The following is a 13,385-nucleotide window of genomic DNA, read 5'->3' on the forward strand; positions in this document are numbered from 1 at the left end:
AATATACAGCATTCACTTCCTCTGAGCCTCAGTTTGTGATCATCCCATCTTTAACCAGATCCCTTTACTTCTAGATATCAGGCCATGTGAACTTAGAAGCAGTTTGCCTGAAAACACCAAATTTGGTCTTTAAGAAGTCTGAAGACGTTATACCAAAAAACCCCAAACCAGGTGCCATTGAGTTGATTCCAAGACGTGGTGACCGCATATATGTGCAGAGTAGAACTGTGCTCCACAGGGTTTTCAGTAGCTATGATTTTTTGGAAGTAGATCATCAGGCCTTTATTCCAAGATGCCTGTGGGTAGATTTGAACTGTCAGCCCTTCAGTTAGTAGCTGAGGACTTTACCGTTTGTGCCACCCAGGGACTCCTGAACACATCATAAATATTTTCTTATGAGATACCTGAGGCAGGGTGTGCCACTTTTTTCTTAGTCTGTATAGTTTGCTATCCATTAGTTAATGTTTAGAAAATAATAACCGAGGTTATTGCCATAAATGAGATGACTAACGTTTATCCAAGTATGGCATTCAAATTATTATCTAGGGACCAGCTTCTTAAACTTTTTACCCAGGACAGCTTCATGGAAAAGAATAGTATGCATGTTTTCTGTCAAAGTTTAACGAGAATTGAGAGATGCAGTTAATCCTCATGGGCAGATGATGTCTCTTCGGGGTTTGACTAACTTTTCTTTATGGGAAGATTTTCTTCTGAGATGTTCTTGTTGTTAGGTGCCATTGAGATGACTTTGACTCATAGCGACTTTATAGGACAGAGTAGAACTGCGCCATAAGGTTTCCTAAGATGTCAAGAGAAAGATGTGGCTGTCTGCTTGCATAAAGATTTACAGCCTTGGAAACCCTGTGAGGAAGTTCTACTCTGTCCTATAGGGTCATTATGAGTCAGAATTGACTCAAAGGCAATGGATTTTTTTTTTTTTTTTATCTTTACAGGAGCAGATCGCCAGGTCTTTCTCCCATGGAGCTGCTGGGTGGGTTGGAACCACCGACCTTTCAGTTAGCAGCTTAGAGCTTAACCACTGTGCCCCCAGGGCTCTTGAGATGTTCTGAGGGAAAAAAAATTGGCCGGACACCCAGGAGTCCCATGTTGTAGGCCCATATCTCCATCGTTTATCAGCTGGATGTGACCTTGGGCAAATCGCTTATAACTGCTCTGGGGCTCAGTTTTATTACCTGGAAATTAATCAGCATTATAGAACATTCTATGATTCTCAGGAATGTATCCTTGAGAGCTTTCACTGTCTTGCCAAAGTTTTTGTTTTTTATTTTCTTGGCAATCTTTTAATTTATCTTCTTTCTTCATTTGAATTTTTCTGTATTGTGTAATAGGAACTAAGGAACTTTGGAGTTTAATTTTGGGTTTTTAAAAATTGCAATGTTGAGTGTTTGCTTTTTTTAACAGTATTTTGTTGTGTTTTCAGTGAGAGTTTTATATAGCAGTTAAGGTTCCCATTCAACTTCTGCACAAGTTGTCCAGTGACATTGGTTATACCCTGCACAGTGCATAAATATTCTCATTATTTCTGTTCTGGTGGTTCTGTTTTCATTAATCTACTGTCCCTGCCCCATCACATTCTCATCTTTGTTTTAAAGTAATTGTTGACCGTTTTGGTCTCATATAGGTGATTTTTTAAAGACACAATACTTATGGATGATATTCTTTTTTTTGTTTTTCCAAATGAAAGCACTCTCAAATGAAATTGCATATAGGTGACAATTCTAGGGAAAATTTTAAAGAATTCTCATCGGAATATTCATCTAACTCTCTAAGCATGTTTTAAATTACCTAGGAATTTTCTCATTAAGATTTAGATATGTGCAAGACTTAAATTCTAAGACTTACAAATTGTTGAAAAATAATTTCCATATTCATCTCATAAATCCCATGAGGACAGCTCATGTCTGGTTGATAGTTGAATGGGACCTACAACCTTCAGCCCAGTGCCTTACATTAGATAGGTGCTTGACAAATACTTCCTGAAAGGGTAAGATAAAATGCAAAGGTAGTATTTTGAGATTAAGAGAGAAGTTTTTCTCCTTCCTTACCTTTGTTTTGTAAAAACAAAATAAAAACCCATGCTTGGAATAGAAAAGTCATTTTGTTTTTTGCCACCTTCCAAAGATTGCCTTCATCTTGGCCAAAATCCAAAGCCAAACAAAATTACAGGCTTCAAAATAGGCACTTATCCTGTACCAATTAAACAGGTGAATAACACAGTGATGGTGACCTTCTGTGAGAGGAGGCTAATCAGTAGTTTTATGAGGTGGTGACCTAAGAGAAAGCGCAGGTTACGTGCTTGTTTGTTTATTGGAAAGGTGCTTTGTGAGACGACAAACAGTCTGTTCTCACATAGGCGGAAGCAGGCTTAGAGTAAAGGAAGGAAAGATAAATTACAGGGTGGGGTGGAGGTTTGCTGGGAATGAAAAAGGGATCTAATTGCCAATGAAAGCTTTTCATTATCGTTTCCTAACAAAAATAATACCAAAATGTATACATCGTAATGTATATATGAATTGTTGGTAGTTGCAATCAAGATGATTCCAACTCATGGTGACCCCATGTTTGCAGAGTAGAACTGCCCCATAGGGTTTTCAAGGCTGTGACCTTTTGGAAGTAAATCACCAGGCCCTTCTTCCAAGGTGCCTCTAAACCAAAAACTGAACCCAGTGCCATCGAGTCGATTCCGACTCATAGCGACCCTATAGGACAAAGTAGAACTACCCCATAGAGTTTCCAAGGAGCGCCTGGCAGATTCAAACTGCCGACCCTTTGGTTAGCAGCCGTAGCACTTAACCACTACGCCACCAGGGTTTCCAAGGTGCCTCTGGGTGTGTTCAAACCACTAACCATTCAGCTAGTACTCAAGCACTTCACTGTTGGTGCCACTTAGAGACTCCCGTATATATAAATCCCATTGCTGTGGAGTGGATTCCAACTCATAGCAACCCTGTAGGACAGAGGAGAACTGCCCCATAGGGTTTCCAAGGCTGTAAATCTTTATGGAAACGGACTGCCACGTCTTTGTCCCACGAAACGGCTGGTGTGTTCGAACCACCGACCTTTGGGTTAGCGATCGAATTTCTCTCATGTAAATACCCAGGCACTGGGAATGTCCCTTATGCCATTCCCAAGACCTGGGGCCATTTTATTTACAGGTGAGCCAACCCTGGAACTGTATCTTCTTCTCACTTGAGCTGACCTCCCTCAGGCCCTTTTTTCACCACTCCGAGCTAATACAAATATTTGCAGAATCAAAAATGGAAGCAGAGAAGGCCTGGCTGCATAGTCCCTTCCCACAGTGAGCCATGGCCAGTCATGGGACCTCCACCCAGGTGTGCCTGGACGCTGGGTGCTGAGATGGATTGATGGTGCCTCCAGGCCTCGGCAAGGTCAGCGTCTTGGGGAGGGGTCAGAAGCAGCCTCATGCCGGGATGTCTGTTGAACAGGGCACCCAGGCACTCGTTCCAGTGGGCAGATCCACTCCATGGTCCCCAGACTTACTTTGTCACCTTCCATGTAGCACGGTCCCCAACTTCCGTTTTTCCTGATCAAGCCAGATTCCAACATTGAGTGTTTTTTTGGTTTTTTGGGTTTTTTTTTTTTTGAGAATAAAAAATGCTTGGCAAGCGATTCTGTACAGATTGATCATTTTCTTTTTCATGTTAATTCAGCATGTCTAAAACAAAGCTGGAACAGACACAGACGGGAACTTGACAGGACAGATCAGCTCAATACCCGTCCGCTTCTCCCTGGTGATGGGCCCAGGCCGCTTTGGTTCAGCCAAGGGCAAGCAGGGGCGGAATAGGGGGCGTTTGAGCTTCCGGCTTATTTGTGTTTAGAAGCATCAGCTACGTGACCCATTAGTCCCAGAAGTGAGAGGCCCAGGCAGCAAACTCAGAACTGTGCAAGCTGTATGCTGATGCCCCAACACAGACGGCCTCTTTCTTTCTATCCTTCCTGGGATCTGCGGTTGATTTTAATGAGAACTGCATTGAGGCTGGGGTGCCCTTTGGCTCTGCAGCGCTCTGCTGAATGCCATCTCCTTTTGCTTGTATTCAATAAAAGCCAAGCTTTGTTCTCCCCCCTGCTCCCGCCTTTGGAGGTGGGATGGGTGCCTACTTCTCCGGTGCCTCAAATGAGGTGGAAATGGTTTGGGAGGGGGGATTGGTGACAGCAAGCTGTTCGGTAGCAGCCTGCCTTCTGCTGTGGGTGCCCATGACTGGCAGCGGCGATGTTTTAAAAAATAAAGATCAGAAAGAGAATTCTGCAGAAGCATCCTGTTCAGTTAATTTTTTGCAGCAAGTGGAGGGATGGCAAGCTTGTAAGCCCGTATTTTACACAAGTCCCACCAGCGGCCTTAAGAGCAGAAGGCTATAAGGCCTCTTCTGGGCCTTCCGCAGTCCCTGGGTGGCCAAATGGTTTACGCTTGACTATTTTTTATTAGCCTTAAGGAAACCCTGGTGGCGTGGTGGTTAAGAGCTACCGCTGCTAACCAAAGGGACTGCAGTTTGACTCCACCAGGCACTCCCTGGAATCTCTGTGGGGCAGTTCTACTCTGTCCTATAGGGTCGCTTTGAGTCGGAATCGACTCAACACCACTGGGTTTGTTTTTTGGGGGGTTATTAACCTTAAGGTTAGCAGTTCAAACCCACCTGACATCACCACAGAGGAAAGGCCTGGCAGTCTGCTTCCGAAAAGATGTTGTTGTTCTGTACCGTCGATTCTAATTCATAACGACCTCATGTGGCAGAGTAGAGCTGCCCCATAGAGCTCCCTAGACTGTGATCTTTACAGGAGCAGATTGCCAGTCTTTTTTTCCCTGAAGAGCTGCTGGGTAGGTTCAAGCTGCCAACCTTTTGGTTAGCAGCCAAGCCCCTAACCATTACACCACCAGTTCTCTCTCCATAAAGGTTAGAGCCAAGAACACCCTATGGAGCAGTTCTACTCTGTTACATAGGGGCACCGTGAGCTGGACTCAACTGACAGCACTGATTTGATTTGGTTTGGGGGCCTTCCCCACTTCTGTCTTGGGCCTCCTGGCTGCCCAGGTACCTGACTGCCGGTAGAAAGCTGACCATACTTTCTGAAGAGAGGAGAGCTCTGGGAACTAGGTGCATGTTCCAGAGGGTAGGTCCCCTGAGTGGTTCTGCTTCCCAGCAGGAGGAAGGGGGGCGCATCGGAATCCCAACCTACTTTCCAGCCTTTCAGACTGTGGTACTAGGGCCTGGGCATGGCATGTGCTGATCACCTGTGGGGCATGGAGGATGGTGGCATGTGGCAAGATCTGAAATGCCTGAGACACTTTGGGGCAAACTCATAGTTGCATCATTTGTACTTAAGTTCTCAATTGTTAGTGTTGATTCATCTCTGAAATGTATTAAATAGTAATGTTAGATATTTAGGTACCCATACAACTAGTAATTAGAAACTTAGAAATTTTTATAAGTTCTTTAAAACATTTACATCTGATTAAAACTATTTTTAATTAGATTCTCCTTAACATTGCACAGACCAAATCTATCAGATTCTCTTTAGTGCTTGCAAAAGGAGACATGTATGTCTTAACAAGAGTGACAGCCAAACGTTTGATACTTAAACTTAAGCATTGGTACTATGTCTTTGATTCATTTCTTTATGATTTGTGAGCTTATTTTATATTTTACCAGGGTCCTAGTAATCTTAACAGGCGCGCTGGTGGCACAGTGATTAACCCTCTGGCTGCTGACCAAAAGGTCAGCAGTTCAAACCCACCAGCCACTCTGAGGGGGAAAGAAGTGGCAGTCTGCTTCCCTAAAGATTTACAGCCTTGGAAACCCTATGGGGCAGTTCTGCTCTGTCCTGTAGGGTCCCTATGAGTCGGAATCGACTCAGTGATGACAGGTTTGTAATCTTAAGAGACATAGAAGAAAATACTACCTCAGAGTAGCGAAGGCTATAGGTTATCAACAGATTGATTCCGGTTGGGACCTGAGACCTGGCTTTACCACCAAAGATGATTGTAACCCAAGTCACCTTTATTGGACATTCCCTTTTTGTGTAATTCTCTTTCTTTTTATTCTCATTTGAATATATTTTATCTCTCTCTTTCGGAAATAACTGAACTTGACTTGCCAAGTCTGAAGGACTTTTCAAGTCCATACTTGTCTCATTGGCTTTTGCTTCTCATAACCTGGTGTCTTTCCCCAAGGTGATGAATTCTTTACATTTGGGCACAGTGACATACCTGTCATCTCATCCTAATTGCACATTCACCTGCTACATTAGCATGTTTGAAAATGCAGATGAGGTTTATTAGCATCTTAGTGTTATAATTAGCAGGGTCATATCGAGCCTCTATCTCCCTGATGGATGCAGTCAGCTCTCCTCTGGAGCCTCCTGGCTAGTCCTTCATCTTATAGTACAAGGTCAGGTCCTTCTCCTTCCTGAGTGTGGTTGGTGACCCCAGCATCAGGCCTTTCTGTCTTGGTACCTGCCTCCTCATTTCATATCCGGTTGGCTTATTCATAACCACCCTACGTAGAGAAATAGTCATGCAATGCCATATGAAAGGCATTAGTAGCAGAAACAGAATATTCAGACACTCTCACCCTCCCCTACTTCTTAAAATGGATTAAAAATAACCTCCTATTCTATTCTCCTTCCCCTTTGTGTGCTAGCTGCCTTGTCATTCACTTGATTGCCCTTTTCCTTTTGATATTCATTGTGGATTCATGGCCTGTACAGACTCACCTTGTTTCCTTTAACTATTACTGTGTTCTCTTTTTGATGTTCGGATTTGCACTGGTTGGCCTGTGGTTGTCTCTTTAACCTAGCTCCAACACCTTATCAATTCTACCCCAGACCTCTTGGAAGCATCTTTGCTTTCTCACAAGGTGTTATAGGACAAGACATCAGTTGCCCTCCAAGGAGCCCTGGTAACTTTTAACCCAAATCTGGACACCAGAGTGCTAGTAGTGGGTAGAATGGTGTCCTTGTTGGGGAGCTTTCTTAACAGAGCTGGAAATAATATTTCTTTTTAAGATCATGAAGTCACATTGATACTCTTAATTTATCTTTTACTTTCCTGATCATTTCTTATTTTGTTCTGAAGGACAACTTTTCATCCTGTTCTCTCTGTGAGATGCCTTCTTGAGCTTTTATCTTCTTTCATTGTACCCCTTCTCTCTCTCTTTTCTTCCAATTTTCATTTGTAAATAATCTTGGAATGTTTTATCAATCACTTGCTGACATAGTGCAAAAGGCTTTGGCCTAGTATTATTATTAGCTGAGCAACTCTGGGCAAGGAGCTTCAACTATGATCCCCCATCTTCATCTGCACAGTGAGGAATAATTAGATGGCAGGTGTCTGAGGGTTAAGTGAGTTATCAAGTACCGAGTTCCTGGTGTGCAGCCAGCACTTCATAAGTGGTGGTGGTTGAAGATGAAGGTGACTGAGAGGTGACTGAACAGGTGGCATTGAGGCTTCTCTGAGGCTGCTCCTGGGACCCGTCCCTCCGCAGCCCCATGGCTGTACCCCTGAGGAATGTTGGGAGAGAGAAGAAGGGGCCAAGAACTATGGGTATGGAGGAAAGAGTGTGGATTCGAAGCCACATGAGCCTGAATTTTAATCTTGGAACCATTTTAGCAGAGCTGTGGGCAAATTTGGAAACCCAGGTGGCGTAGTGGTTAAGTGCTACGGCTGCTAACCAAGAGGCTGGCAGTTCAAATCCACCAGGCTCTCCTTGGAAACTCTATCGGGCAGTTCTCCTCTGTCCTATAGGGTCGCTATGATTTGGAATCGACTCAGTGGCAGTGGGTTTGGTTTTTTTGGTTTGGTGGGCAAATTACTTCATCCTCCTGAGCCTCTGACATGGGAGTCCATTCAGAACTGCTCGAAGTTCATAAAGTTCACGAATAAGTGATGTTTCCTTTGTACTTATTTATAAAATCTGTTTTCTTTCTTTCCTGGTTTCTTAAATAGTACATTGGATCTGTGCAGCCTTTGGTCTTGTGATGTCAGTTTGTGTTCAGTAATGCATTACTGTTTAGAAATGGTCCTTTTCCCACCTCCCCCCATGCAGCCTGTTATTTTGCTCATTACTGTGGACTCAATGCCTTCAGAATTAATTATGCTGGGAAGAGCTTATAAATGGCGTTTCTACCTCATTTCCCTAATTATAGCTTAGAAAATTGTATTCTCCTTTTAATTGCTCATATTGGCTTATTTCCTTTTTTAAAAAAAATTGGAGTGATGAAGATGGTAGCAACTAAGGTTTATTGCAAACGGACATAGCAGAGCCCTTGGCATGGTCCAGGCACCATGCTCTGCTGTGTATTTATTAATGTAAGCCTTGTCTCATCTATGGGACAAATGTTGTAGTTACCCCCATTTAGCAGGTGAGGAGACGGATGTGTTTAAGAAGGTCATAGGGATGGTGAATGAGGAGCGGGGACTGAACCTCAGGCAGCCTGACTCCAACAGCCCATGCTCATAACTACTAAATTACACTGCCTGCCATTCAGTCATCCATCTGTCCATACATTCATTTGTTCATCTAGCCATTATTTATTGTTTTTATTGTTACGAGGTTCCTGGGTGTACAAATGGTTTGTGCTCTTCCACTAACCTAAAGGTTGGCAGTTCGAGCGCACCTCAGAAAAAGGCCTGGTGATCTGCTTCCATAAAGATTACGGCCAAGAAAACCCTGTGGAGCAGTTCTACTCCGCAACACATGGGTTGCCATAAGTCAGAATCAGATCCACAATAACGGGGTAGTTAGGGTTTATGGTGATGGGGTATGAATGAAATATTTGAAAATTCATAGCACTGTAAGATAAATGTGTCAAGCCTTTGTTTAAGGGGTTTCTAGCTTTGTCTGACTTTCATATGATGCTTGGAGAAGTTTGCATTTCCTGTTCCTTTATTCAGTCTTTAGTCTGCTGATGCATATTGGACCCATACCCCCAGGCATATTGGATTGAATCTGTTGAGCAGGGGGATTTTTGAGGAGCTTGCTAACTGTTGGATTGTCTGTTTCTGAAGACTATAATCATCTTTTTAGGAATACCTTAAGGAACTTTGAACAAACAAAACCCTGGGTACCAGCCTCTGCTCACCTCTCCTAAGGAATGACGCCCCAGGGGGCCGCTGGGTGGTTTGCTGCGGGGCTGTTGAGAGGTGCCATCAGTGCCAGAGAGAGATGTGATAAAGAAGCAAAGGGAGAGGTGAGATGTGATCAGGTAATGAGGGTAGTTATAGGAGGAATTAAAACCGTTGTCTGCTGACTTTAAATAGTCAGATGTCCTAGAAAACTTAAAATGTGTATCCAGGTTGAAATAGGGGAGAGTGAGGGGCAGGATTAAAGTAGGAGAGGGAAGGGGTGGCGTCTGATCACTACCTCAGCCAGGAAAAATTTGGAGTTGAAATGGGGATGCCTTGGAGGAATAAGGGAGGCCAGGGGGGTGCAGAGGAATAAGGAGGGCCTTGGGGGTGACGTGCCCAGGGATGGCACCATTCCCTTGCCCCCTCCATTTTCTGAACTTCTCTGAGAGCCTGTCTAGAACCCTAGCCCAGCTTCATCGCGGACGTCAGCAGTTCCTCTGTCCCACAGGTGATGTCCCTGCCTGCTTGTGGTTAGGGCCACAGCTTTTAACTTCCCTTTCCCCTTCTGTGACCTGAAGCAGAAGGAGAGGATTATGGAGGATTCTTCCAGCTCTGCCATCTGATGGTGACAAAAGGGATAGGAACCTTGGGTTCCACAAGGGGCCAGACCTGCACACATAGTGTAAAGCCTGGGCCAGATGGGCTCCGTCAGCCACCTGGCAAGACCAAGAACTAGCTGTGTTATAGGTTGAATTGTGTCCCTCCAAAATATGGGTTAGAGTCCTGACTCCTATACCTGTGGATGTAATCCTATTTGGAAACAGGATTTTCTTTGTGTTAATGAGACCATATCAGTGTAGGGTATGTCCCAAATCTATTCACTTCCGAGTGATAGAAAGAGTAGAACAGACATTGAGACAAGCAAGCAGACACAGGGAAGACAGACACTATCTGAAGATGGTAAAAAAAAAAAAAAAAAACAAAAAAAACCAAAAACCCACTGCTTTCAAGTCGATTCTGACTCTTAACTACCCAGTGGAGAAGCAGACTGCCGCATCTTTCTTCTATAGAGCTGCTGGTGATTTCAAACTGCTGACCTTTCAGTTAGCAGTTCATCACTTTAATCACTGTGGCACCAGGGCTGCATAGAGGTAGACAAGTCTACAAGCCTAGAAACTGCAAGGATTGCCAGCTACCTACCAGAATCTGAAATAGATAAGAAAGGACCTTTCCCTACAGCCAGTGCCCTGAATTTGGACTCCTAGTCTCCTGAACTGTGAGAAAATGAATTTCTGTTCTTTAAAACCACCCACCTGTGGTATTTCTGTTACAGCAGCACTAGGCAGCTAAGACAAGCTGGTTGTGAGACCCTGTGCTGAAAAGGGCTAGGTGAAGAGAGCCATACAGGGCCCTAAAGTGAAGAGAGGGGGAGAGGCTTCTGGATCAGGTAGGGGATAGAAAGCAATCTCTGAAACCTTACAACACAACATTACAGACACCAGTGAAGGAAGGATGAGATAGATATTAGATTCTATCCAAGATATTATATATATGTGTGTGTGTGTATGTACTGTATATAATAAACCAAAAAATCAAACCCGTTGCCACCGAAATGAAAATGTCTCCATTTTCTAATAAATTTACATTTCCTTTTGGGAGTGGTAAAAATTTTGTATACACATGATCCCTGATGGTACAGTGGTTGCTAACCAGAAGGTTGGTGGTTCGAACCCACCCAGCGGCCCTGTAGGAAAAAGACCTGACGCTCTCCTCCCATAAAGATTACAGTCTAGAAAATACTATGGGGCAATTCTACTCTGTAACATACTGGGTCACTGTGAGTCAAAAATCGGCTCGACAGCACCTAACAACAACTATAAAAAAAAAAAAACCTGTTGCCCTCCAGTTGATTCTGACTTAAAGCGACACTATATATGTATGGGGAGCCCTGGTGGCACAGTCATTAAGAGCTCAGGTTTCAATAGGTTGGAAGCTCCAATCCACCAGCCACTCCCTGGAAACCCTATGAGGCAGTTCTACTCTGTTCCAATAGGATCCCTATGAGTCGCAATCAACTCGCCGGCAATGGGTTTGGTTTCGTACTGACACACACACTTTCTCTCTCTCTCTGTCAGAAAAGCCTTGCTGTTCAAAGCTGTCACGTGGGGGCTTGTTAGAAATGCAGAATCTCAAACCTTACCCCAGAGCTGCAAAATCAGAATGTGCATTTTAACAAGATTCCAGTGACTCAGTGACTCATTGGCACATCGAAGCTTGGGAAGCACTGCCCTGGGATCCCTGTCTTTCCCTCAGTCTTTGTTCATTGAGAATCATGATATTCTTCCATTTGGAAGAATAAGGGAAATGATCCCTACTTGGGCCCTGTGGAAGGAGGGACACATGCCCGTACAGGTAAAGAGACCTTGTATTGCTATTCATTAGCAAATTATATAATTCTGAGTAGAGAATAGGAAAATTGAGCCAAGGCCACTGACACCAACAGATACTTTACCCATTGCCCTCGAGCCGATTCCGACTTATAGCAACTCTGTGGGACAGGATTTCCAAGGCTGTAAATCTTTATGGAATCAGACCACCATATCTTTCTCCCTTGGAATGGCTGATGGGTTTGAACCATTGACCTTGCAGTTAGCAGCTGAGTGCTTAACCCCTGCACCATGAGGGCTCCTTAACAGATAGTTACAGCAGGCCAATGACAGCTAGAGAGGTTCTCTAAGCAGCTTTGCTTTAGGGCATTAGCTCCCACCTGGGGTGATTTTGTCCCTCAGGGGGCATTTGGCAATGTCTGGAGGTATTTTTGGTTGTCAGAACTGTGGGGGAGACAGAGAAAAGGGGGTGCTATTGGCATTTAGTGGGATAGAGGCCAGGGATGCTGCTAGAATCCTACAACACACAGAACAGCTTCCCCCCGCCCCCCAACCCACACAAAACTATTTGGTACCAAATATCTATAGTCCCAAGATTGAGAAACCCTGATTTAGGGGATGGAGTTTTACCTATAATACGTCTAAAAAATCTGTCTAATTATCCAGTACCTCATTTTCTGTTTTTTTAGTGAACAGTTTCAAACACATCGAGCACTTATATACCCACCGCCTAGAACTAATAAGTGTTAACTTTTTTCTTTTTTTTTTTTTTAAGAACTAAAGCATTACAGGTGCATTTGCAGGGGCAGTTTCAAAGCCCTATTCCCTCTCCCCTTCCTCAGAGGCAATCACCTTCCTAAAGGTGGGCTGTTCCTATCTGGTGCATAGTTTTATACTTGGATTTCACATGCAAGTGTCCATGAAATAATGTATCTTATTGCAGGAGCCCCTCCATAATGGCTGTCTCCCCTGTTTGTATGTTACGGGCTGTTTTTCCGGAAGTTTGAGCAAAAGCAGGAGCGGAGATTAGTACTATTTTTACATGGAAATGTCTCCATCTCTAAGTAATTTATATTTCCTTAAAATGTAGCGGTCAAAACATTTTAAGAAAAGATGTTTAATGTTTTATGTCAGGTTGAAGTCATGGTTTGCAGGTTTTAAGAAGGAGGCTTGCTCCAGGTGCAGATCTGCTTTCTGTAGTGACCCAGAATCTAGCAAATAAGTTTGCCCTTTCATGTGTTGGAGGTGATGATGGTGGTGAGCCCCTAGCCCCCTGCCCGCCTGCCTCTGCCCTCTCTTCCCCCTGCATAGCACCTCTTAGTCCCTGCTCCCAGCATCCTTGGAAGACATTTCCTCCATCTCTGCATCGTTTTTTTTTTCCAGAAACGGCCAGTTTCTATGGAAACCATTAGATTGAAAGATGAGTGGCGAGCTGGAGGCAAGGGTCGAGTGAGACCGCCTGGTGGTGGTGTGTGTCCCTGACGTCACCCTCCAGGCGTCTGGATAGGACAATTCCGGCTACTCCCATCCAGGGCTGCTGTCCAGTGCTGCCTTATTAGCACGGCTGCCAGGGTCCCTGATTGCTCTGCAAATCGCCTCTCTCTCTGCTCCTCCTACCCACCCCCCAACCCCCCTTAGCATTTTCCTTTTTGCTGCTCCTTTTCTGTTGCGGCTCCAGACTGTCGTTAAGAATGCGTAGCTCCGTTCTGGTGTTTTTCGGGATGCTCCTCTGCCCAGTGTTCTGGAAGGGCAGGGAGGCATGGCAGCGTCTCACTTGATGTCGACAGCGCCGTGGAGTCGGCTCCTTCCTCTGCAGGAATACTGACTATGCAGAAATTTATTGAAGCGGATTATTATGAACTAGACTGGTATTATGAAGAGTGTTCAGACGGTAA

The 13,385-nt window shown here is 44.3% G+C and overlaps 1 protein-coding gene across 9 annotated transcripts in view; it reads left to right on the forward strand.

The window, feature by feature from the left end:
* The window catches only part of TRAK1 (trafficking kinesin protein 1), a 230,128-nt gene that overhangs the window by 132,891 nt on the left and 83,852 nt on the right, over positions 1-13,385 (forward strand). For 2 of the 9 annotated variants that reach the window (XM_049862212.1, XM_049862213.1), the window contains exon 1: positions 1,390-13,381. The exons of 6 other annotated variants lie outside the window; for them this stretch is intronic. In XM_049862212.1, coding sequence (XP_049718169.1) covers positions 13,318-13,381 — 64 coding nt within the window. In that variant the 5' untranslated portion in view covers positions 1,390-13,317. Of the gene's footprint in view, positions 1-1,388; positions 13,382-13,385 lie in introns of those variants that run through there. One more of the 9 variants, XM_049862207.1, reaches the window with a different exon arrangement.

This window comes from Elephas maximus, chromosome 20 (genome assembly GCF_024166365.1).
Source record: "Elephas maximus indicus isolate mEleMax1 chromosome 20, mEleMax1 primary haplotype, whole genome shotgun sequence".
In the NCBI taxonomy this organism is placed as follows: Eukaryota; Metazoa; Chordata; class Mammalia; order Proboscidea; family Elephantidae; genus Elephas; species Elephas maximus.